The sequence below is a fragment of the Labeo rohita genome, chromosome 19 (genome assembly GCF_022985175.1).
Source record: "Labeo rohita strain BAU-BD-2019 chromosome 19, IGBB_LRoh.1.0, whole genome shotgun sequence".
Classification (NCBI taxonomy): domain Eukaryota; kingdom Metazoa; phylum Chordata; class Actinopteri; order Cypriniformes; family Cyprinidae; genus Labeo; species Labeo rohita.
The window spans coordinates 24,973,883-25,001,249 of NC_066887.1; the positions used below are offsets into that span (position 1 = coordinate 24,973,883).

General features: G+C 39.0%; 2 protein-coding genes across 2 annotated transcripts; both read left to right on the plus strand.

Annotated features, from left to right (window-relative positions):
• Positions 1–596: 596 nt before the first annotated feature.
• znf865 (zinc finger protein 865) lies at positions 597–11,514 on the plus strand. Its single transcript, XM_051136658.1, is given in 4 exon segments — positions 597–1,013; positions 1,330–1,446; positions 4,899–9,574; positions 9,577–11,514. Coding segments are annotated over 2 exon segments (4,536 nt in total). The 5' UTR covers positions 597–1,013; positions 1,330–1,446; positions 4,899–5,689; the 3' UTR covers positions 10,228–11,514.
• Positions 11,515–15,083: 3,569 nt separating this feature from the next.
• On the plus strand, positions 15,084–26,043 carry dbpa (D site albumin promoter binding protein a). The gene is made up of 4 exons (XM_051136876.1): positions 15,084–16,102; positions 18,360–18,791; positions 22,729–22,973; positions 24,194–26,043. Exons 1-4 carry the CDS (start codon positions 15,910–15,912, stop codon positions 24,407–24,409), a joined length of 1,086 nt encoding a protein of 361 aa, XP_050992833.1. The 5' UTR covers positions 15,084–15,909; the 3' UTR covers positions 24,410–26,043.
• The last annotated feature ends 1,324 nt before the right edge of the window (positions 26,044–27,367 follow it).

A 27,367-nucleotide genomic window follows, 5' to 3' on the forward strand; every position in this document is an offset into this window, starting at 1 on the left:
GTATTTTCCCGTTTTATCGACCTGAAACAGGCAGTTTCAGGTTCCTAAATGGTTCCTGAGGGAGACGGACGAGGCATCGCCGGCATTCGCCATTTTGAGGGGCAGGGTGGGCGAGGACCTTATGTTCGGGTAGGGTGGGGGGGAGAGACGGCGGCATGTTGGTAAAATGGCTTCAGAGAGGTGCTGTGCCCTGCATCCTTTCCAAAATAATATGTGCTGTCTAAAAATGCAGCTCTCCGCGGTTCTCTCACAAGATGCAATAATTGTTGTAATTAATTTGCCTCGCATATGTGCGGAACAGCTGTTCCGACTGACTATTTTGTGTCAGTCAAGGCGCAGCGCTTTTTGGCGCTTTCAGACGCTGGTTTACTAACGTGGAACATTCCGAGACAAAGAAAACCGTTAAATAGAAAGTTCGGAATGTTTTATTAAAACTAACGTTACGCACCGTATCCTCGTCATCCCACCTCAAGAAACTCAAGTACGTTATAAAATGAACCCATGAATGAAAAAGCCTTTCTTTGACCCCCTCTTCTTCACAAGCTGATTTCAGTGCGCTAAGCAGGACAATGTCGGACGTTTTAACATGTTACACCACCCGGAACTTGTATCACTGCCCGGAAACGACCACTGTGAAGCGAACAGAAGTACCCGAAGGAAGACGGGGGCACTAAAAATTGACACGGGGCGGAAAATATTTGGCCGACTATAATCCGCAAAAAAATTAAGCGGAAAGCGGACTGGAAGCGCAGTTTCGGTCGAAATTTTGGGATGCGAACGACATCGCGCGGGGTTGAACGTTAGCGAGCGCAGCCAGCGGAAATTGGGGTTTGTTTAACGGATCGAAAGCGATGGAGAGGCCTGCGAGAGTGTTTTTCCACGGGATGAGGAAAAATGACCTGCTAACCTGAAATCGGAAACCGCCTTTGTGCACATCTACGCTTTCGGCGCCCTTTTAGCATTATTATTTTCACGCATTGCTCTTCAAGAGGACTTTCTCCGTTCACGAGCAGGTGGGATACCACAGCTTTTGAATGCATTCTCTTGCAATGTAAAAGGGTACGACGTCTTTATTTAGCTAGCTAGGAGGCTAGCAGGGTGAAGTGGGCTTATAGCCTGAATTCATCTGACGGGCTGTCTGCACTCACACTCACAGTCACTTTCTTGTTTATGTTTCTGTTTTTCTGTCACGTTGTTGGCCTCTACGCAACGAGTAGCATGCGTACATTTAAACTAGATTAGTGCATGATAACGCTAAGTTTGTTTGTAAATTTAGCTGGTGTGATTTTGCTCTCGTTTTTGATTTTGAAACTTTTTGATGTGCCATAGAGGGATGTGATTGAAAAAGGGAATTCGGCTCTCCCCCTCTCCCTCATCCCCCTTCACAGTCCACACAACCATCCCGGAGAACAATCGACGCTTTTCTTTCAACCTGCAAAGGCTTTGGTAAGTTTAATTTCATTTATACACTGGGATTTAATTGTAGTTGCGTGGATATTGTGTCCTTTGTCTGTGATGTTGACATTGTGCCGTCATTTGATTTCTTTGCTGAGCACTTTTTCCCCCTCAGAGAATTGCTGATTATTGATTATTTTTCCATGCATGTTCTCGAAATAGTTATTGGTATTAGAGTCACCAGTGTTTTTAGCTGCATTTCTGTCTTTACTTTGACAGGTATAAGGACTTAAATTTTTGACAGATGTAAGGGTTTGATTTTGTCATATTTAGGGTCCTGTAAAAAAAACAGATTGTATTGGAATGTGTGGAAGAACGTCTTAACTGTTTTGGTTGGTGTTGTTTTTTTTTAATATACCTCAGTATTCATCTATGTAAATCCTTAAATTCATATTAGCACAGTACCAGTCAAAGTTTTTAACAGTAAGATTTTTTTGTTTTTAATGATTTTTTAAATTATTTGTAATGTTTTTTTCTATTTAAATATTTTTTAAAATGTAATTTATACCTGTGATTTTAAAGCTGAATTTTTAGCATCATTACTCCAGTCACATGATCCTTCAGAAATTATTCCAATATTCTGATTTGCTGTTAAAAACTTTAATTATTATGATTATTATTACTGTTAATATTATGCTGAAAACAGCTGAGTAGAATGTTTTCAGGTTTCTTTGATGGATAGAAATTTCAGAAGAATGGCATTTATCTGAAATAGAAATCTTTTTTAACATTATTCGAAGCATCCTTGCTTATTATTATTATTATTATTATTATTATTATTTTTTATATATATACTGACTCGAAACTTTAGAATAGTATAGTGTATGTTTTATATGTATGTATTATAATAATAACTATAATAATAATAATAATAATAATAATAATAACAATAGTGATTATTATTACTATTATTATTATTAATAATACTAATCAGTTTCTTGCAAATCAGTATGTTAGAATGATTTCTGAAGGATCATGTTAAACTGAAGACTGAAGTAATGATGCTGAAAATTCTGCTTTGATCAATTACATTTTTAAAAATATATTCAAATAGAAAGCAGTTATTTTAAATAGTAAAAATATTTCACAATATTACTGCTTTTGCTTCAAGTACTGTTCAAATACTTTTGACTGGTAGTGTATGTTTATAAGCAAGTTATTTCAATATATTTACTCAAGGGGAATTCATGTAAACTGTCACTTTTGACAGCCATTTGTTTGTTTGTCTAATACGTAAATTGCTGCACAAGTGTGAATTTGTTTACTTTTTGTTTGCGTTGAGTAAAACAACCAGTGGTGTTTTTAGTTTCTGCTCAGGTACTTTTGACTGATGTAAGGATTTGATATTGACAGCTTTAATGACCAGTTTGTATTGGAATGTGTGGATGAATGTTTCAATTGTTTTGACTGGTGTGGTTTTACCTCAGTATTTATTTATCTACCTATCTTTATACATTCACTCAAAGTAAATTGGGTCACTTTTGACAGTCATTTAATAAATAACTTGCTGTACAAGTTTGGGTGCTTTGCGTCCATTAAACTAAATTAGTGCATGATAATGCCAAGTGGTTTGTAAATTTAACTGGTCTAATTTTGCTTTAATTTTTGAAACTTTTTGCACTGAGTAAAATAACCAGTGATCATCATTTAAATAGTTTCAGGTCAGTTACTTTTGACAAATATATATCAAAACAAAATCAGGTCCTTATAAAAGGACCACTTAGTTTGGAGTGTATGAATGTGGACAGTTTATTCATTAATAAACATACTTATTTGGTTAGTTCTGTAAGTTCTGTATTTTATGAAGTATACTTAATATTGTGATATGCAAACATTTGAATGAATAAATTTAGCTTGTGTATCTAACAGAATGATGCACAGTTCATCTCAGACCAAGATGCACCTGATAACCTCATACTGATTTGAACCTGCTAACATGTTATTTGGCTTAGCCCTCAGACGTTGAGTTTGTCTCTCAGCATTACTATACTGTAGTGTCAATTATCAATTTGGATACAGCAGCAAAAAAAGAATATGCTGTTATTTTGCATGTTATATACTAGCATAACTTTATTTAAAAAAAAAAAAAAAAAAAAAAAGTTCTAAGTATGCATGAGCTTGTGACTGATTTGGTGTTGTTTATTTACACTAAGTAAAACAACTTGTGGTCTTTTAAATAGTTGTAGCTGATTTCCTTTTGAAAGCTGTAAGGACTTTTAAGGACTAATTTAGATTTGTGTGTGTGTTTGTGTGTGTGTTTTAGCTAGTGTGTTAACTTTATCTGTTTCATCTAGGCTACAGTAAAGACTGTAATATTGTGAATTTGTTTTGTTAAATCTAATATTTTCTAATTTAATACATTAATGCAATAAAATGAAATGTGTTCTTTTGATGCAAAGCTGAATTTTCAACATCATTACCCCAGTCATCACTGTCACACGATCCTTTAGAAATCATTCTGTTATGCTGATATGGTTTTCAGGAAACATTTATTTATTATCAATGTTTATTTTAAACAGCTGCGCTGTTTGTTTTTGTGTGTGTGTGTGGAAGCAATGATACATTTTTTTTCAGAATTCACTAAATAGAATGTTTTCTGTTATTTAAATTCTTTACATTGAAATGCTTTGTTTACACTGAGTAAAAGAACCAGTGGTCTTTTAAACAGCTGTAGCTCAGCTACCTTACATTCCTTACAGAAATGTGTGAATGAATGTGGGCAGTTTGTATTAACGAAGGTGCTTTTTTTGCTTGGTTCTTAGTTAAAGTTTGTGTGTTATACATAAATAATGTTTGCATGTCATAAAAGCGCTATTTGGCAACATAGATGGAGCTGTTAGCCTCATACTTAAATGAATAAATAAACTTGGCTCCACAAGGTAATTGAAGTTGATACCAATGGCAGTGAAATTTTATCACCGCAGGAAAACAATATTGAACTATTGAACATTTTATTGGCCATTCTCCTTTATGTAAGTAGATATTAAATTCAATGTGTAAATTTTTAAAAATGTAATTGAAAACAAAGGTATATAGTGTCATGCATTTGTAAATGCAAGTAAATGCTGCTATATATTTTTCTAGGTAATTAATTTTGGTATTACTGTAGTAACAGTACTTCTGACATGCCTGTTTTATGGCATTTAGTTGGGTTTATAGTATTTACCATTAGAATTGCTCATGCTTCTTTTTGCTAAAATTCTTTTTATCATGATTGTTTTATGCATGTTATGTTACGTCCTTTTTCTTTGTCTTTAGGATTTTTTGTGATAGAAAGTGGTTTGTTTGTTTTGTGCATTGTGTTAGAAAGTTATGCATTTGCTTTGTGAGTCACTGCTTCTCAAGTTTTGTTTGTACCAGTTGTATGATATTGTTTTGAAATATTTATCCTTTGATTAAAAATCGTCTTACTATTTTTGATCTTTTTTTTTTCTTTAAAACAGGACTGACAGGGTGCTCACGGCAGAACTACTTGGTCATACCACTGTGCTGTGTTTGTGGTCTTCCAGCGGAGGTGTTACAGACAGAGGTTGGATACACCCTGTGGACTATCTGACCTTTCACCTTTTCACTCCAACTTGGAACAATTGGAGAAAAGAGAGAGTTGCTCACCCGGAATTTTCTCTTTAAATGAAGACATTACTGAGGAAATCAAAAAGTGGGACCATTTTATGCAGAAGTTGTAAAAGGAATACACCAATATCACGAAAAAAAGACATTCCCTCGTAGCTTCAGTTTTAAATGGCTTTCAACACTAAATGATTTGCTTTTTAGTGATAAACACATTTTTGTGAAGCAAATTTTCATATGGTATTAGTAGACGTTTTTACTGTTTTAACTGTAGATATAGTGATTTTGAAAGACTAATGCAAACCTGTGTTATTGCATGATATTGTAAACCGCCTTTTACCCTTTTTTATATTTATAGATGATTATTTAATCCAAGACTTCCAGAGTTTTATCACATGTAGTGGCCTACTACTATAGCCAAAACTCTGTTTGTTTGGGATGGACAGTCACAACATCAGACAGATTACTCCCACACAGGCTTTTCTTTTTAAAAACTGGAGCTGCTAGCAGAATACTTTAAAGCTTTATATTGATTATTAGTGGCCCTAGTGCCAGATTTTTTTCTGCACATCTTTTAGGTTAGATTACACCGTCCACTTTACTGCAGTAAAAAGTGAACAGAGAAAAAAAAATCCTAGGAACACCCCTCAACAGTGAGAGGGAGATGTTCCAGTTTGGAAAGTACCCTATGGACATTTTAGAAATGCTTAGTGGACACCAGGCTCACCAGTTCAAAGGACTGGGGCTGGAAAGGCAACTGCAGCACCAACAACAGGTCCAACTTCAGCACCAGCAGCAGCTTCAACAGCAGCAGCAACAACAGAGTGAGGCATCTGGTGGCCTCCTGTCTGGGCTTGGCCTTGGATCCCTTCAAGGATCTAGAAGTAATGCATTTGCAGATTCTTCATCCTTATTTGCCAAAATGAGTGCGCCCCCTCCACCTCTTCCACAACAAACTCAATCCTCATCCTCACAAAGCACACGTAAATCAAGTAAGATGAGCAGCAGCAGCGGGAGTGGCAGTTCTGCCTCTGGCTATCCACAGTTCCTACGCACATTTCACCCTGCTGAGGCTGCGCTAGCGCAGGAGCAGCTGCACTCAGGAATGGGGCGCTTCGATTTCGGAGGAGGAAGTACTGGAGGAGGCTCTGGGGTAATCGGAGGAGTTGTAACATCAGCACCACCACCGCCGCCCTTGCACCCTGGCCTCTCTGTTCCTCAGCCATCTCCTGGGCCATCCTCGTCATCGCCCTCCCCTTCGAGCTCAACCACCACTTCTAATAATCCCCCCAGCAGTAGCAGCTCAGTGGCTGGATTAGTCGGAGCCCAGTCTGATGCAAGAAGTTTGCACCAGCAGTTCAGCTGCATGCTCGCTGCAAACCAATACCTGTTTTCTGGAGTGCCCACTAATGCCAGTTTAGAGCAGTTTCTAGTTCAGCAGGGTCCCCACAATCATCTCGGACTTGCGGATTCAAATACAGGTCTTGCTCCTCCTCCAGCCCTCCATCCTTCCCATACTCATGGCCATCCAACTCCCCAGCCCCAACAGCAGCAGCAGCAGCTGCCACCTCATGCGTTGTCCCACCCTCACAGCCATGCACATCCACACCACCCTCTACACCCTGCCCCCCAACCTTCACCTCTTGGTGGTTTTGACTTCCAAGGTATTCCTGTTCTTTCGTCAAATCAGCTGGCTTCCCTAATGCAACAAGAAGCAGGCCTGCCTTTGCCACTCCCACTTCATCTCTCCGTACCAAAAGATGATGGGAAAGGAGATAGTGGATCCGGGGCTGGAGGAAGTGGAGGTAGTGGCAGCAGGAGAAAGAAAGCCATGGCTGGCTACCTGCCCCAGAGGAAGACAGATAATAACAGTAGCAGCAGTACAAGCAGTGCTAACTGCCATGCCAGCTCTGGGGCACATGGTCATGATGGGTCCTCTGGTCTTGTGGGAGGAGGTGGAGGGGTTGGTATGAGGGGTCTTGGTGGTGACCCCTCCTCCATCCTCTCCTCGTCAACACCGTCCTCCTCTTCTTCAACTGTCTCCTCCTCTTCTTCCTCTGCCCCGTCTTCAAATTCTGCTTCTGTACTGGTATCAAATATCTCTCAAACCCCCAAGCCCGAAAATCAGCAATCAATGACTCCCAATATCACACAGCCAGAGCAAGAACCTCTCTTTCATTGCGGAGAGTGCGGCAAGTCATTCACCCACCTCCCGAGCCTTCGGCGACACATACGCTGCCATGAAGAAGATGGTGGCGGCCCCAACAGCAGCACAAACACAAACCCAAGTCATCAGCATCAGTCAGATCTCCCCCACTCAACACAAGATGGAATTGCGCAAAATGCTCACCATCAGCATGAGAATACAGACCCCATGTCTTCCGCTTGCTCAAGTCCAGATAAGTCGTACTGTTGCAATGAATGTGGAAAGGGCTTTAAGAAAAGAGGGCACCTCCTTCAGCATGGCGTTATCCACTCTGGAGCTCGTCCGTACGCCTGCTCTGTCTGTGAGCGGTCATTTAACCGCAGAGAATCTCTCACTCGACATGAGAAAATTCACGAAGAGAAGCCCTACCGCTGCCCCGCTTGTGGTCGCTGTTTCAGAGAGAGCACTTCATTGCTTAACCATGCTGCGTCAGGTAATTGTGGCAAGCCGGGAAGAAGATCTAGAAGCAGCGATGGTAGCTCAATAAGTTCAGTAGAGGGCAAGGTTGAAAACGATTTTCCAGGTGGACAAATGGACGACACAAAAGAATTGGTATTTTGCAAGAATGAGGATAGCGCCGCAGGGCTGCCCTGTGACAGTATGTATTCACAGGGAAGAAGCGTTAATCAAAATCCTGTAGGCAAAACTGAAGAGAAGTATAATCCAGAGTACTCAAGAGATCCTTACCAAACACCCTATAGAGTTGACGACTATCGTCGTCCACAGGGCAACCCATCATCCTACTCTGGAGAGTCCTGTACCAACAGCATGTCGAGTCCAGCCCTCAGAAAAGCTCCTCTAGCCCCAACACTTCACCCACACCCTCAAAATCAGCAACACCATCACCAACCGCAGTCTCATCTGCCTCTCTCCTCTCTTTTGGATGACTCTGAAGATGAAGTCACCAGTAGTGCCATGTCCGCCATTGCTGCAGCTGCTGCCGCCTCTGTCTTGCCTGCTGAGATGAACAGTACTGGGGGACGAGAGGAGCGGAGAGACATTATCGGAGGTCTGTTAGGAGGGCTTGGTTTCGGGTCTATGGGTGCCTCTTCGTCTACATCCGCGGGAAATGGTGGGAATGAAGAATGCCTGAGTGGATCAATGATACCTTTATCTCACCCCACCCAACAGCAGCCTAACTCACAGAATGCCAACAATCCTAATGCCAAACCCAAGCGGCCACGGAAGCCCAGACAAAAAAGAGAGCCGAGACCCGGCGGGGCTCCGGGAGAAGGAGTAAAACGTCGGAGAAGCAACGGTGCGGCTGGAGATGGCTCTGAAAGGCCTTATTTATGCACTGTTTGTGGGCGGGGCTTTAGCAGACGTGAGACCTTACGTCGGCACGAGCGTGTGCATACAGGGGAAAAGCCATTTCATTGTGACATCTGTGGTAAAGACTTCCGGGAACCGTTTCACCTTACCAAACATCAGACTGTTCACTCGGGGGAGAAGAACTACAAATGCACCCTCTGTGGAAAAGATTTCGGATATGCACAGAGTCTGAAAAGGCATGAAAAGCTGCACCTACGGGGGGATTTCAAGCCGAGGCGGAGTAAAACCAAATCTGCAAATGCAAATCAAGGGGCACCCGCTAATCAAGATCAAGCCGATCAAACCAATCAAACCAACCCTGGCGCTTACTACTCCTATTCTCAGGATAAAGTTCAAGGATCTAATGCTAGCACAAGCAACCAACCCCCTCCTAAGCTATATACATGTGAGATTTGCTGGAAATCTTTCCGCCATCACTTCCACCTGACTGCCCACCACCAAGCAATTCACGAACACGGAGGGGAGAAACTGTTTTCGTGTGAAGTGTGCGGAAAGGCATTTTCTTACTCCAACAGCCTGACCAGACATAGATTATCTCAACACGGTTTGACTCGTACTGGGCCAACAACGCAACCGACAGGAAGTGAATCTATTGGAACTGCCCCATCTGTCTCTGAGAGCGAGGCTGCCACCAATGCACTCCTTCATATAACACCAGAAAGCGGAAGTCACGGAGTACAACAGCCCCATTCAACCATCGCTCTCACACAGCATCCTCAGCCTGCTGGTTATTCGCCACTCTTCTACACTCCAGAATCAGGACATCACAATTCAAATGTGACCTCACACCCCCAACATCTGCACTACTCAAACCCCACAATGGGTCCCCTCCAGCTTCAACAACCAATCAGCGGGAAGCAGCTAATTTATTCAGGGGTTCCAAGTAACACTGTTCATTCCACTCCACCTCATATCCACATTTCGCCACCCCAGCACTCTCAGCACCACCAGCAACAGCACCCGTTTTCGATGCAGTCTCAACATCTACAGCAAAGCCCTCAGGCCCAGGGAGAGATGCCACCCAGAGGAAGAAAAAAAAAAAAAAGAAAAAATATAAACTGGCTAGCAGCATGCAGTTGATGACTGGATTTAGTGCTTACGAAATTGCCCGGAGGCACATGTATTTAAAACGAAAGAAATGCAGGCTTCAGCAGCAGCTAAAGAGAAAGAAGTGGATGGCTCAGCTGAAATGGGCCAAGTTTACTGGAGGAGGGCTTGGTTTAAACGTAGGTGGGGGCACGTGGCGTGTGGGGCGGTTAAGGTTTAGAGGCCTACGGTCTCTCATCGTTCCCTTAAAGTCATATTCTTGCCCCGTCTGTCCCTTTACCACTTTCTCAAGCCGCGTAACTCTTTCAGTGCACCGTGTAACCAGGCACCCGCCGAGAAAACACGGCCGCCAGACTCGCCTCCGCTGCATAGTCTGTGGAAAACGTTCTCGAAGGCTACTGATGGCTCTCCGCCATCGGGCCCACCACCTGTCTCAAGGGGCGTTCTCTTGCTCGCGATGTCCCTCTCGATTCTGGAACGGCACCCTCCTGCAGCGCCACAAATTTGCTTGTCGGCGTGTCAGTAGAGGAATCAGAATGTCAATAAAGGGGACTAATGTTCAGAAGGCAGAGGACCCGACTGAAAGATCGACAGTTGTGACAGGTTACAGGCACTAGGTAAAATGACATCTAACAAAGGTCGGAAGGCCTTAAAAACTGATGTTTTGGAGGCAAGGATCACGTGAAAGCAGGCAAAGAGGACTTTGGTGGAAATCGCCACGCGTTAAACTCCTTAAACGTGGTCATAACCAAGGGAGTGCCTCTTAAGAGACTCAGCTGGCGTGAAAACAAGCCTGTACCTAAAGAACCATCCATTATAGACATGGATCTCTAACACGGTTTCTCCAAAGGGGAAGAATATTCTAGATTATGGAACTGTTTTTTGGTAGCACCTTTGTTGTAATGGTAGCATCTCTATCCTCTAAAAATGCATTCATTATGTATTTTCGTAACTTTATTTGTGCTGCAATGATGGATGCATACCAGTGAAAGTGAACTAATTTGAACAGTAACAATCTATTCTCTAAACTAGTTTCCCCCCAGTACTCAGAGCTTAACGGTATAGCCTTTGTTTACTCTCAATTATACGTAGCTTTTTTTGTTCATTGTGGTGTTGTGTTTTGTTTCCCCCCCACCTTTTGCTGTCTTCATGTTAAAATGCAAATGTTTGACCTGGAACTGAAAGTTACTGGTTTTGGGAAGAGAATCAAATACATAGTGTGTGTATTCCCGATGAACAACCTCAATTACGACACTCCACGTTGAATCGAACAGTGTCTCAAAGAGGACTCGCTGCAGTGAAACTGTCGAAATATTCTGCCGAGCTGATGCCGAGGGGACAGAATGGTGTTGCTAATGCCATGTTCCTGTGTTTAATGTCATCTGTTTTTTAAAGAAATATGTAAAGAATACCTTTGCAGGTGTTTCTATGGCAAGTGTTAATGTCTTTGGTTGTGAGATTGGCTAGCGGGAGCGAGGAAACAGCCAGTCTGTACTGTACAATGCGTATTATATTTTATTATGTAACAGTTGTGTTCTTTCTTTTTTTTTATTATTCAAAGTATAAGTTTTTTTTTGTTTTGTTTTTATTTTTAAATCATTTTTACTATTTTAGGGGTGGGTGGGTTTGTGGCAGGGTCTGTCATTGTAAGATGTGGGGAATATATGTATCGGTGTGATTTTTGTTCCCTGCCCCTTTGATCTGTTTAACCCAAACCACAGTTTAGCCCAGCTTTCCCAACACTATTGTATTCATTCTCAATACTTTACTTAGCTCTACTGTCCCAATGTTTTCCTCTCAGTAAACTAAAATACAAAATATAAATACTAAACAACTGTTTTCTTTTTCTGAGTCAACAGAAATGTTGAGTTTCTCAGAAAGCAAATAAAAAGATAGAAAATGTACACTCCTCGTTTTGATTGTTTTGTATGTTCTTCTGAATGTTTATGAGAAGCAGAGCTCTGCCTCTTCGTGACGGTAAGCAGACTGGCTTAATTGGTTATTTATGGCATGTAAGTTAAATGATTTATAAGCATCAAATGAGAGGATTCGACCAGGTGTTATGCACCTGGTGCCATGGTGCCTTGTTCTGTTGGATGGGGCTGTTTACAGCTCACATGTGTTGGCACATGCCCTATGCGGTGCCACACACTATTAGAGGTGGAGGGAAGAATGCCCTTAAGGGTACTTTAGTTTGGTGTGTCAGAGGAACGCAACCGTCTGTTCACTTAGTTTCTCTCTCAGTGTCTCCAAGCAAAACTTTAATGAGTTCAATACAGGACATCATCTCACATGACCTTAATTGAAATTAACATGAAACTGCAAGTTGCAAACAATGTCCACTAGGTGGCAGTAATGCTCTCTGTGTGGCAGTGGCCTTGGAAATCAAATCAAGTCGATTTGCCTTGCAAGGCTTGTACAGTGCTGGCTGTTGAACACAATCAAGCACAATACCAACAATTCAGTTTTTTTTCTTGCATATTATGTTCATTTGTTTCCACATCTGTTACTTTGTACTAATGTTTTCTGAACACGTATAAGGATTTTCAGGTTTAAAGTTACTGTGACAGTCCTTGCATTCTCATGTTTTGTTTAGAACTGTTCTTCTTTACATTCAGGTTGTAAAGTGATTATCCATATACACGTTTCTTACAGTCAAAGAAAACTTTGATTTATCTGAAATTTCAGGTAAGGTGATATACTATCCTGAAAATGCTGAAAATGTGTTCACAATGTGTGTATGCCGTGTATATTTATTATGTATATATAAACACACACACATACAGTGTATATTTAGAAAATATTTACATATACATTACCCTCCAAAAGTTTGGAAACACCCCTGGCAAAGTGTGGTTTTGGATGATATCAGCATAAATCCTTATCATTTTTTGGTGCAAATACATTAAAGTAAGTTGACATTATCATTGAAGACCAGCAATAATAATTTTCATTTTGATTACATAATAATGGCAATATATACATGTCAAAGTCAGACATGTCCCTTTGTTTACAATACAATGCATTTAGGCCCAGATTATGCAGAACTGTCATAACTGCTAATGATGGATATTTTGATTAACTGATTTTTTTTTTTTTTTTAATGTATAAACTGTTTATGTAATAAAATATGTTTTCACAGTTTGTGTTGTCCCTTATCAGTGCAAAATTATCACAAATTAAAAAGGATTCATGCCAATATTGTCCAAAACCCCACTTTTCTAGGGCCTTTCCAAACTTTTGGAGGGCATATATATTTATATTCATATAATTGATATTATATATAAATATTTTTAACGATTAATCGCATCCAAAATAAGTTTTTGTTTACACAATGTGTGTATGCTGTGTATATTTATGTATATATAAACACACACATACAGTATATAGTTAGTTAATTTTTACATGTATATATTTATATTCATATAATTGATATTATATATAAATATTTTTAATATGAATACAACATGTTTCTTAAATCTATACATGAATGTGTGTTTAGCTATATATACATAATAAATATACAAAGTACACACATATTATGCTAACACAAATATATTTTGGATGCGATTAACTGCGATTAATCGAGTTGACATCACTATTTTACTAGTGCTATCAAACGATTAATTGCATCCAAAATAAGTTTTTGTTTACACAATGTGTGTATGCTGTGTATATTTATTACATATATATAAACACAAACATACAGTATATATTTATATTCATATAATTGATATTATATATAAATATTTTTAATATAGATATAACATGTTTCATAAATCTACACATGAATGTGTGTTTAGCTATATATACATAATAAATATACAAAGTACACACGCATATTATGCTAACACAAACTTATTTTGGATGTGATTATTGCAATTGCTCGATTTTACAGCACTACTTTTTACTAATTATTTTCCATGACCTTTTCAGTTTGTTGTCACTGGTAAAGGCCTTGTAAAACCCACTTATGAAGAACAATTTCTAGCTAATATGCTGAACTAGAATATATATATATATATATATATATATATATATATATATATATATATATACTCGCTATAGAAATGCTTTTTAAACTTTAAAAATGTTTCCTATCTGGCTCAGAAGTTGAGAATTCAAAATTCTCTCTTATTTCTAGGTTCACCACGACTGTGCAAACCCTGAATCATGAAGTAATGAAAGCCATGGAAATTCACGTGTCAAAAAGTATAGGGGTTTCATACATGCAACCTAATAAGGATCAGATGATTTAATATGATTTCAAAGGATGTTATTATAATTTCACACCCTTTAAATAGTACACAGTAAACCGCAGCTGTGTAGTAGAAAACTGCAGTCTATGCATAACAATCCCTGTGGATGAAACCTTCTTCGTATTTGTTTTCATTTTTAAACACGCAAAGGCAGATTCCATTTGATCTCTGCATCTGACAAGAGTTGCCGGCACTAATCCACAAAGATCTCACCAAGCCGCCTTTGCATGTTGTTTTACTCCCATCTCACGCGGCACTAGCATGGGGAGAACTCTGGGAGGAGCGACTGACCTAGTTTTGTCCAATCGGATCGCGCGAAGGGCAGATACTGACCTACTTTAGACCAATCGCGTCAAGGAGAGGCCGCTGGTAGGTAGCGATCGCCCGTGCCTGAGCCATGTGCTTGCTACGAGGTCTAGTGCTGGCCTTAAGGTACTGTGGAAACACATTTGTGTCGGCCAAAGCGATACGCTCACGTTTTTGACTTATTCTAGCCAATGACATCTAGCAACAAATTAGAGAATGAATGACTATAATGATGGTTAGAAATAGAAGCGTTACTAAGACTCGCAGCTTGAATTTGGACGCAGCAGACAAATGTTATTGCAATTGCAACAGTAGTCTTTTGTGTCTTGCATCTATTGATTTGTGTCATATCTGTTTACATTCGCAGGCACATTCTCACAGACACTATTGCTACTGTATATTCATCATTGTAACCCAGAATATCTTGCTGGGCAACTTCTTTAGTGCACATAGAGATCTGTCAAAGAGTCTTAAATGCACATTTATAATGAATAGTGTCCAAATTAAAAGTCGTTGTTACATTTTTAGTGCGTCTTAAAATAAAACACGTCATAAGAATGATCATTAAGAAGCAAGGAAGTAAAGCATTGAAGAATTCCAATATGACAAAGCCAACATAAATACAAAGAATGCATTTAGGCACTTTTGTCATTGACCCGCGCATTTATTATATCGAGCCTTGTCCTTTGTCCTGTTGTTTGGATGTTTGTAGGCTCCCGTTCAAATTAGTTCGATCTGAAATTGTAACGGCACAGAAGAGGTTAGTGAAAAACAGGGGTGGTCTGACATTAATATGTAATGAGGGACGCTTTCTATTGGCCAGAGCGGCTCGTTTATCATAATGTGGGCGTTGATCGAGGACGTGTGGATGATGAATAATGAATAGCCCCGCCCTTCAGTGCCATTCCCCCGTGAGAGGTGATGTCACGAGCGCTGCCCGTGTACGTTCCAGCTGACTCTTGCTACGATACCGAGCGAGCGCTCGCTTTACCGAGTGCCCGGAGAAAGAAAGAGAGAGAGAGAAAGAAAGAGGTTGCGGAGGTTAGCTACAAAAATAACGAGAAAGAGAGAGAGAGCAACAAAGAGGGCAGAGGAATAATAACAGCCATCAGTCTTAACCGTCACAGCTCACGTTTAATTGTTTATTATATTCTGAAGAGGGGAACCATCTTTTATTTGCACACGGAGTTTTTCCAGCTCTCTCGATTCGGTTTAGTCAGATATTGTAGTTTACTCGCAGTTTCCTGCCGACGGTGTGGGACTAAACCGTATCTCAGGCTCCATGGACGCCCGTCTAATCCAACTCATTCGTTTTTTCGGGGAATATTTCTGTCCTGGCCGCGAGGAGCACCAGTTAAATGCGATGACATACGTCAACAAATGAGCGGCGATCCACGGAAAGGTTTATTGGAGGCGAAACAATCAACACAGTATTCTTTCAAAGGAGCCAGCGCGTTTGAAGAGGATGAAGTACAACTCTGGCATCTTTCTCACTTGAGCGGACCGTACAGGACGTCAAATCAGTTTCCTAATGGGAACGCACTGGGACTGTGAATACGAATTTTAAATGCTCGTAAACTTTCATACGCACCTTTATAGTTCAACTGCCAAAACTCTGTTTTTTCTACATTTCTACTTGTGATTGCAACACTTGATTCGGTCAGCCAGCTCCACTGTCCAGTGGTCTGAAAAGTTACTAACTGGTTAAACCTGGACTAGGTGTTACACCGAGGAATGTCCAGGCCAATTTCTCAGCTTTTGCCACCTGACCTTCCAGCAGGAACCAGTCCACAGCTCGGTCCTGCTAACCCCGCAGGTACCACCACCAATGGCCACCTGAACAATTCCATGGCCAGTCTGAAATCCCTTCTTCAGCTGCCTATTAAAGGGGACCAGAGAGGGAAAGACTGCTGTGCTGAGATGAAAGGTGACTCTCTCTCTTTATCTTATCCTCTTAAATAGTCTCTTTGTTAAGATAATCTGGTTAAAAACAATGTTGGTGTAGTTAAATTGCAAATAGAAAGCAGCAATGTAACTTTTGTTGCCTCTCAAGCTCTAGACTGATCTACCACAGTTCTGTGCAACCAGGAAACATCTTCTGTTCTTCGCTCAGGCAGGCTGTTTCCTCAACTCGACGGATAAATCGTTGATAAATGATGGGAATTAACGGGTTCACTACAAATTAAAAGAAATTAAGGGCCTCTCCCCTCTCTTAAAGGGATTTCTGAAGCTCCCATGGCTGCCATTAAAGGGATGCCATCCTAAAATGCATTGAGGTGTTGTCTTAATACGGATGTACACATTACTATTTGCTCAGTCGCGTCCTCTTGTGGATGATACATGTCACTTCGGCGTTAGAAAGGTTAAAAGTAATCAGGAAGAGGAGGATGAATACTGTGACAACACAACAGCGTTGTATTATCAGAATGTGTTTGTTATTTTTTTTTAAGTGTGAGTTATTTATATTTTTTTTCAGCGTTAAAGACCTCTGCTGTGCTTTCTCCCAGCTATCCTTTGATATCTTCCTTTCTCATTCCATTTGTTATCAGTGTTTCCCTCTTCCAGTTTATTGGTCGCATTCCTCCACTCCCATTTGTCAGAACACTGTTGTTGTAGAGCAAAGCACTGCTTTTTCCCCAGCTATCTCTGTGCAGTGCATATTCCCCAGCTCTGTCTTCAAAAGCCCCTGTGCTGGAGATGACAGCTCAGCTCCCTGCTTCTCTCAGAAGCACTCATGCAGCACTCTCATTTGCCACCCCCCCCTCCCCATCTCTCATCTCTCCATCTGAACGACGGGCAGAGAGAAAGAGAGAGACTTCCATCTTGGCCCCTGGCATTCCAGCCGTGTACATGGCATTGTGTGTTTCCAAGCCCAGTGCAGCTGTGATACTGCATGCAGCAGTTCAAGGGTCATGTACTCATGAGATTTGTTTAGTCATTAAGCACACTGTACGCCTTCATGCATGGGCGTCATGCTTATTTGTGGAAATATGTTGGGGTGCACCAATATTACAACTCTGTTATGGATGCTAACCGATAAATGGACGATTGAAATTATATACTGTTTTTATCTACATAAAAAAAAGCGCTAATAAGACAATCAGTCATTTTATGTTGCAAGTGAATTTAGGCACCACAACATTAAAATGTTCAGTATGTAAAATGGATATTCATCTTGAGATTTCATTTAACAATATTAATAAATTATTAGTGTTTTAAAGATTGTCTGTTTATTAAAACATATATAAAATAAAAATAACTCATATAACTTAAATGGAATAATAAAAAAAAAAAACTATATGCACTACCAGTCAAAAGTTTTTGAACAGTAAGATTTTTAATGTTTTTTAAACAAGTCTTCTGGCCACCAAGCAATATTTGGAATATTTTTACTATTTAAAACAACAGCTTTTTATTTGAATACATTTATGTTCGTTGAAGAAACCTAATAATAATTATAATAATGTTTTTTTGAGCATTTTGAGCATTGTTTTTTAGAATGGTTTCTGAAGGATCATGTGACTGATGCTAAAAATTCAGCTTTGAAATCACAGGAATAAATTACTTTTTAAAATATGTTCAAATAATAAGCAGTTATTTTAAATAGTAAAAATATTTCAAAATTTTACTGTTTTTGCTGTACTTTGGATCAAATAAATGCAGGCTTGGTGAGAAGAGACTTCTTTAAAAACATTAAAAATCTTGACTGACAGTGTATATTAAGAAGTAATAAATATTATGATTAAAACTCTTAAATGCTATAAAAATAAAAGCTAATAAATTAATATTTAAAATATAATTAATATTAAAATACTATGTACTTTTTTATTATTTAAAATTAAAATAATGTGCCTATAATAAGTGTTTATATTCAGACTGTTTTTTTGCAAGGCATATGCAGTTCTGTTTATTAACCACTAGAGCACCAAAAGTTACATAGTGCACTCTTAAAAATCCTGAATATCGTTGATAACTGTTATGGTACTGATACATCGTGCATCCCTTAGAAATCATAATTAATTTGCACAAAATATGTGCTATGTGTTATGGTAAATTAATGTTTTTTTTTCTATTATTGAAGCCAGAATTTTCTAAATTGATTTTGCAAATTTTCTTTCCATGAAATATATGCTAATTTATTTAAGATTGAATAAAAAAGTTTGTTGTTTTTGCCTCTCTTTCAGATAAAGACAAACCTATAGACTCCGATGAAGATTCATTGGGTGGAGTTGGGGGCATAAACGGTGGGAATGGCACCCTACGTTCCACAAACCAGTCCGCCTTCCTCGGCCCATTGCTATGGGAGCGAACGCTGCCGTGTGACGGCGGCCTGTTTCAGCTACAGTACATGGACCTGGAGGAGTTCTTGACAGAGAATGGAATGGGGTGCATGCCGTCGGGAAACACCTGCAGTACGGCGGCACAGGTCCCTTCTCAGAGCACGCAGTCGGCCGTACCCAGCCAGAGCTCCCAGTGCCCACCTTCTTCCTCTCCGCCCTGCTCTTCTTCCGCATCCTCCATCTCTTCCCTCTCCTCATCGTCTTCATCATCCTCTTTATTGGGTCTGGATGTGCCGCAGGGCCCTGGACTGCTGGGAGGTCCAGAGTGTCTGCATGGTAAGATTGTTTTTTTCAATTTTGTTGCTGCATACTGTTTTATGAACTGTCTAAAATAGTTGCATATCTGTGATTTGTTAGAGTGTGTCTGTACGGCAATGTGTTATTTTGTTCCCACCACTTTTTTGGTGAATTTTTGTGTGTGCATTGGTGTGAACATGAGCAGGACAGTCTCAGCGACTCGTGTAGACTGCAGTGAGGCATGATGGGATGTCTAAAACTGTTGGCCTCTGATGCCCAGGGTAATGCAGGCTTTGAAGCTTTAAGGGCACAGCTGTGTGTGTGTGAGTGTACTGGTGTGTGTAGAGTGAAATGTTTTTTTTACAGCATAATCATCAGAGCAGATAATAACCTCATGTAATATTTGGGGAAGCACCAAATTTAGCTTTACCAAGCAAAATGAATACCTAACTAGCAATGTAATGTCATTAGTGTTTGCACATCTTCCATTATGTTGTTAGTTTACAGACATTGTCAAATTGAAACTAATATAAATTAGTGTACAGTATTCTGCATTCGCAAAGATCAATTTGAATTTTAAAAATGCTGCACAGAAAGAGGGAGAGAGAGGACTGCTGGAGATGGTGGGTGCATTTCTATTGCATGTTTTGAAATCTCTCTCTCTCTCTCTCTCTCTTTCGTTCCCCCTCCCTCCTGCTCTCTCACACGTTGAGGCCATGTGCAGTAGACTTGTCACGTGCTGATGCAGAGAGCAATGGAGAGAGAGACTGAGGGGAAAGAACGGACAGAGGAAGAGAAGGAGGGGCAAGAAGGATAGAAAGAGAAGGCTAAAAGATAGAAGTTTTAAAAGACATGTTTGCCTATACCAGGAATTTGTCTTTTCATCATGGTAAAATAAATGTTTGATTGTGTTCAGATGTCTAAAACAGATCAAGTTGTGTGTGTGCTGTGTATTGATATGTGTGGCGCCAATAATGTGGTTATAAGACTTCATTATATAGACTTCACTGGTATATATAAACAAATACATAGACAGACAGATGTATAGATAGAGAGACAGATATAGTGAAAGATAGAATGCATTGGTATTTATAAACAAATAGACAGACGTAACGACAGAACGATAGATAAAACCATAGAATGATAGAATGATAGATAGATAGAGTAAGAAAGATAGACTGCATTGGTATATATAAACAAATAGACAGACATAGATAGATAGATAGAGAAAAACGGAATGTATTGGTTTGCCTTTGTATAAATAGACAGACGGATAGATGATAGATAGATAGATACATAGATAGATGTATATAGCGAGAAAGATAGGCTGCATTGGTTTGCCTTTGTTTAAATAGATAGATAGATAGATAGATAGATAGATAGATATAGTGAAAGATATAATGCATTGGTATATATAAACAAATAGACAGACGTAACGACAGAACGATAGATAAAACCATAGAAAGATAGAATGATAGATAGATAGATAGATAGATAGATAGATAGATAGATAGATAGATAGATAGAAATATAGATAGAGTAAGAAAGATAGACTGCATTGGTATATATAAACAAATAGACAGACATAGATAGACAGATAGATAGATAGAGAAAAACAGAATGTATTGGTTTGCCTTTGTATAAATAGACAGACGGATAGATGATAGATAGATAGATAGATAGATAGATAGATAGATAGATAGATAGATAAATGTATATAGCGAGAAGGATAGGCTGCATTGGTTTGCCTTTGTTTAGATAGATAGGTAGATAGATAGATAGATAGATAGATAGATAGATAGATAGATAGTGAAAGATATAATGCATTGGTATATATAAACAAATAGACAGACGTAACGACAGAACGATAGATAAAACCATAGAAAGATAGATAGAATGATAGATAGATAGATAGATAGATAGATAGATAGATAGATAGATAGAAATATAGATAGAGTAAGAAAGATAGACTGCATTGGTATATATAAACAAATAGACAGACATAGATAAATAGACAGACGGATAGATGATAGATAGATAGATAGATAGATAGATAGATAGATAGATAGATAAATGTATATAGCGAGAAGGATAGGCTGCATTGGTTTGCCTTTGTTTAGATAGATAGGTAGATAGATAGATAGATAGATAGATAGATAGATAGATATAGTGAAAGATATAATGCATTGTTTGCCTTTGTATATATAAACAAATAGACAGACGTAACGACAGAACGATAGATAAAACCATAGAATGATAGAATGATAGATAGATAGATAGATAGAAATATAGATAGAGTAAGAATGCATTGGTATATATAAACAAATAGACAGACATAGATAGACAGATAGATATATAGATAGATAGATAGATAGATAGATAGAGAAAAACGGAATGTATTGGTTTGCCTTTGTATAAATAGACAGACGGATAGATGATAGACAGATAGATAGATAGATAGATAGATAGATAGATAGATAGATAGATAGATAGATGATAAATGTATATAGCGAGAAGGATAGGCTGCATTGGTTTGCCTTTGTTTAGATAGATAGATAGATAGATAGATAGATAGATAGATAGATAAATGGATATAGCGAGAAACAGGCTGCACTGGTTTGCATTTGTATAAATAAACAAATAGACAGACAGACGTACAGACGTATATATAACGATAGATAGATAGATAGATTGATAGAACAACAGAGATAGAATGAACTAAATAGACAGATAGATAGATAGAGAAAAACGGAATGTATTGGTTTGCCTTTGTATAAATAGACAGACGGATAGATGATAGATAGATATATAGATAGATAGATAGATAGATAGATAGATGGGCTTGCCTTTGTATGGCAATATCAACACTGTATGTCATTGTGTGTGTTTGTATAGCTTGTACTGTGTGAATTATGCACACAGCTGTGTCTCTTGTTTATGTCTCCTCCCGCATAGAAAGGAAGAGGCCCAAAGGACAGCTGGTCTTGTGCATGCTCATGGGAAAAAACACTTTTTTTCCCCTTGCTAGATTTTAGATAGACAAGGATTAGCACAGGAACTGGACAGTACGTCGATTTTGGTGGGAGCGTGCTTTACGTAACGATCTTCCTATATCACTTTGTGTTGGTCTTTGTGCATCATCTTAATGAATAAAAAACAAATCTTTGGCAGGCCTCCTGAGTGCTCAGGCTTAGAAGCTCATTATTAAATTACAAAGAATTTGATTATGTTTACATGAGCAAATTGGACTTGCGAGAGCTGTTTTAAAGTCTGAAGCCGGATGGTTCTTTTGTTGAAATAAACAGAATTATCTTATTTCAACATTTACAGGCGATGTTTAAAGGTGCATACAGCAGCAAATGCTACACGCATACAATTAGCTCGCAATTATATGTGTGTGTCCCAAAATACATTACATCTGTGTTAAGAACTTACTCAGGAACAATTTAAAGCAGCGGCTCAGAAGCGATAAAGCAGAAACTGCCATTACAGCTAATGTATCATAATTAACGTCAAGTGCTCGCCTTCCAATCGCAGCATTATCAGCTGCTCTAAAAGCATATTTCAAACTAAAAAGAGGAAGAATATAGGAGAAGTAAGCAGTGGAAAGTGCTGTAAAGTGCTGGAAGACGATGCCCAATGAATTTAAACGATCTAGGCCGTGAACAAAATGTAAGCGTTTTCAGGGTCAGTTTTATGGTGTTTCTCTGGATGTTTATAACATGAATTGAAACTGCAGGTTGGCTTGTCGACCTTGCCTGCCAGCTGCTGAAACTGGCAAATGTCCACGTTGGCTTTTGGCGCAGCCTTGTGGCCAAAACAAGCCACTGCATTTAGTCAGAGACCATACACATGTATTGTTCATAATCCTCTTTGCTTTTAGCCCAGACGCATGGTGTTTTCATCTGTCTGGTGACATGTGGTCTGCGACATGTGAGGGACTATTTGTTCCTGACGCTTCTCTCTTTCTTAACAGGGGCTCAGACTGTACCACCTGACCCTTCTCCAAGCCCCTCTTGCCCACCTCCGCCAGTGGTGCCGCCCACGAACGTGGCTGACGTCATGGTGAACTTCGATCCCGACCCTGCTGACCTCGCCCTGTCCAGTGTGCCAGGCCAGGAGGCGTTTGACCCGCGCAGGCATCGCTTCACAGAGGAAGAGCTGAAGCCTCAGCCAATGATCAAGAAGGCCCGCAAAATGCTGGTGCCAGATGATCAGAAGGTACTACAGATAATTTTATTTTTAAAAATAGTTTTCCAAATTTCTTATGCTGTTGGCAAGTGTATATGAACAATCAATGAAAATCAAATATTATAAATATCTCTAAAGGATAATATATGGTTTTACTCAGCATTATAAGAGTCCATCTTATAAAAAAAATTAACATTGTAGCTATATGCTTCTGTCCTTGAATAAGCTGTTATTATTCTGACGATGATATATTATAATAAATGCACCGATATTAACATTTTGGCCAATATTTAAATTTATATTAAGTTAGTAATTATTAATAATATTATTATGGTAAATATCAGATAAATGGCCAATATTCTATAACATTTAGTGTAAATAAATTAAAAACAAAACACACAAAGAAAAAAATGAGGATTACATTTAACAGTGAAATTATTAAATTACTTAATTTTTGTGAGCATTAAATGATGATAAAGCTAATGTTGAAGTAAAAATTAAAACACATAATTACACTGCCGTTCAGAAATACACAAAATACACAAACCGTAATATTGTGAAATATTACAGTTTAAAATAACAGTGTTCTATTTTAATATACATTAAAATGTAATTTATTCCTGTGATCAAAGCTGAATTTTCTGCATCGTTACTCCAGTCTTCAGTGACACATGACCCTTCAGAAATCATTTTAATATGCTGATTTATTATCAGTGTTGAATGTTTTTGCTGCTACATATTTTTTTGAACCTGTAATACTTTTTTATGGATGCCTTGAACTAAAAAGTCAAAAGGAACAGCATTTATTCAAAACAGAAAAACTATATACACGATCATTCAAAGGTTTGAGGATCATTCTATTTTTTTTTAAAAAAAAAGCTGTTACTTTTTATTTGAGGTTCAAAAAAATTGCACAATGTGTATCAAATCAGCATATTAGAATGATTTTTGAAATTGTGTGACACTGAAGAATTGTGTAATGGCTGATGAAAATTAAGCTTTGCAGGAAAGAAACAAATTATATTTGAAAGAGTATTAAAAGGGTAAACTATTATTTTAAATTATAAATTAAACTAGTTTGTTCTGTATTTTTAATCAAATAAATTCAGGCTTATTTAACTACTTTAAAAAAAACCAAAAAAATCACTGATCCCAAGCTTTTGAAAAGCGGTTCAAAATATCCAATATAAACTGATACTGATAATTAAAAAAATATGATCTGACCCTTTTCCCTTTTTTCACCTCCAAAGGACGACAAGTACTGGAGCCGACGCTACAAGAACAACGAAGCGGCAAAACGTTCTCGCGATGCCCGCCGACTCAAGGAGAACCAGATTTCAGTCCGAGCGGCGTTCTTGGAACGGGAAAACGCCGCCCTTCGCCAGGAGGTCGCCGATATGCGAAAAGAGCTGGGCCGCTGTCGCAACATCATCAGCAAATACGAAAGCCGCCACGGAGACTTATGAAGAGAAGAAAGAAAGAACAGAAGGAAGAGAAAGACAATTACTGATTTTGAACAGCATTTCAAGGGCTGTTCAACTCATCCTGGAATGGCATTTTCTCGTAGCGTTTGCTTCAAAAAAGCACTACGATACTCTGTTCGCTAATTGACATTTCTTTCCGTACGTTCAGGGATCGGTCGAATTAGCTGGTGTGGTGCTTGTTTGAAACAAATACTTGAAAAGTGTGGTTCAAAGTTGAACAGCCCCAGCACGAGGGATGTGCACAAGGTCTACGCGAAAGCACAAGTGCATTTCATCTTCTACGATACCACCCCCGAACCTTGACTGAGGATGTGCAATCCAATCTCTCATAAATACTCACGGATCATAAAAGCAGATAATTTATAACGTCACGTAGCCCTTGTGAACATCCTCTTTCTATACGGGATGATTTTCTCAGAGAGAGAATTATACAGGAGGTGGTAGAGATGTAATTTTTTCTATGACAAAAAAACATTGTATATTTTTGAACTGTTAGGGTCAGCTATAATAGAGTAGATGAAGAGGCGGAGGAGGCAACGCGGATGGCGGCGAGAGCGCTAAAGAGATTTTGACATAGGAAAACTGTATATTTTTATACTTGCGGAAGCAGGCAGGCGATGAGATTTTGGAAATAATCTTTTGTATATTTTATATATGGGTGGGAGGGTAGGGGAGCTGGACCGAAAGAGGGCTACATGAAGAAAAAGTCAGGAACGTTATCATTAAATGATATATTTTCAACATCAGGAGCAGTCAGGCAGGTCAGGAAGAACAAGACTAAAGGGACGAACGCCAATAAGACTTACGAAAAGAAACGGATAGGGAGCTGATAGGAAACTACAAATAGCGAACGTGAAAACTGTATAGTTTCAATTTGTTCAAGCACTTGTTTTGGTATCTTTAATTCCTTTTCTTAAAATTCAGTGTGTGTGCTCGTTTTATCCTGAGGTGAGAGAGAGACAGAGAAAGAGAGAGAGAGAAATGGCATTACGTACATCCTGTCTCGGGAGTTGCGGAACGTGTACAATGTATATATTTAGATGTTAAAGCAAATACGTCCACACGCACTCACACACATGCTGTTTTTAACACAAACTGGACGTGGGTTTTCATGGCCAGTACTATTATATATATGCACAGACTGACTCTTTGAAGACGTGAACCATGGAACTGTTAAACGCAGCAATATCGTTTCTCTCTCTTTCTCTCTTCCTCAAGCTTTTGACGTTGTGTTCGGTGCTGGTTTGGCGTTTCTCACCCAGGTCGAGTCGGCAGCGAGTGGGTTGCATGCTGGCGCATGCTTGCATATTTTTCCGCCGCAGGAAAAAACACTCTTGGTGTTTACGACCGTCATTTTATATGGTGCTCACCCAGTCTCTTGACCCAGACGCACATAACCCGACAGTTTGCCTATAACCTTTTATGATTTCTTATGATTATTGATCATTGTATGAGGGATCGTATATATATATACATAGACCTACACGAGTGTATCTATACATTTCCTCGAAATTAACCCCACATCCCCCGCAAAAAACATGCACCCTAATACTACTGTACCATACGAAGTACAATATTATATTATATATTAAATATTAAACTATTCTCTCACTAGATATATGTGTGTACATGAGTATATGCTTGAATATGTGACTATAGATGTAATTTGCATAACTTGAATATATAAATGTAGTATCTTTCCGATAAAAAAAGACAGATTTCTTATCCGTTTTTCTCAGGTGTCTGGGATGACTATAAAAAAACACGCCACGCTGATCAGCGATACTGTGGCTTTTTTTGCTTGATTGTTGTCCAATTTTTTCAAGTCAGCTAATGGTGGCTGTATAATTCCACGGAAATGAATAGTGCACTACCGACTATTTTTGGAGGAAGATTCTGTTAAAAAAAGAAGACAAAAAAAAAAAAAGCAGTGCTGGATATATAACTTTATTACTTTACAGATAGGATTTCAATGTCTTTTCCTTTTGAACCTTGTTGCTCTATTATTACGATTGCTTGCATTATCATTGCTGTTGTTATGATTATGATTCTCACGTTTCTTTTCAGCGTTTCAACTTACTTTTCGAAGGAAATGTATTGCTCTCTTACCTCCCTTGTAACTGCAAGACCATCTTGAATTACTCAGTCGAGCCCGTTCACTGTTGGAACCATCCACCGAGACTGTGCAAGGCCTCAAGTGCAATGGGGGGGCCGTAATCTTGTCCTTGTGTGTATGAGTTTGATATAACCTGAAACAAACAAATAGCAGACTGACTGTTCCTTTCTCTTGACAGAACTTCTTCTTCTACCACCTTTGACTCGCTACTTTTTGATACCGTGTCAAAGCCGTACCGTTTGTTTAAAAGAAGCTTAAAGCAAGTGAAGGTCGAAACCTTAAAGAGCTTAAAAACTTTTGACAGTGCTATTTTTCTATGTAACTGTGTGCACATACTCTTTCATGGGCATTGGTAGCCGTCGTCACTTTCGGGGTGATGGCGTGCTGCTAAATGTTATTGCGGGTATTGTATTCATCATTTTATCCCTTTCCACATGTGGATTATCAACAGCTCCCTGTTTGTGACTGTTATGAACTATGAATCTCATGAGTGCACCACTACCAAACATCACTTGGTAATGTCTACTGTTCCTGCCTATAGGGATGCTGGGAAATGTGGTCTGGCTTTTTTTCCCCCCTCAAAACACCAATAAATAATTACCCCTGTTCACTGACAATGCATCCCTTGTGCTGTAAATACAGATTCATCTCAGATTTGATGGTTGAAAGCAAAGTCATTTGTAAATAGGCCATTTTGAATGAATGCCTTGGAATCTGATCAGAGGCTGATTTTTATAAACCACTGGTAGACCAGACCAGAACATTATGCCAAAGTCTGACTCACAATCTGAATGATGATAGAAGTGAAATAGCAGCTCGGCCCT

Coding starts and splice junctions, on each gene's coding strand:
- dbpa (XM_051136876.1), top strand. CDS start 15,910: ATGTCCAGGCCAATTTCTCAGCTTTTGCCACCTGACCTTCCAGCAGGA. Junction 16,103..18,359: donor CTGCTGTGCTGAGATGAAAG/GTGACTCTCTCT, acceptor CCTCTCTTTCAG/ATAAAGACAAACCTATAGAC. Junction 18,792..22,728: donor AGGTCCAGAGTGTCTGCATG/GTAAGATTGTTT, acceptor CTTTCTTAACAG/GGGCTCAGACTGTACCACCT.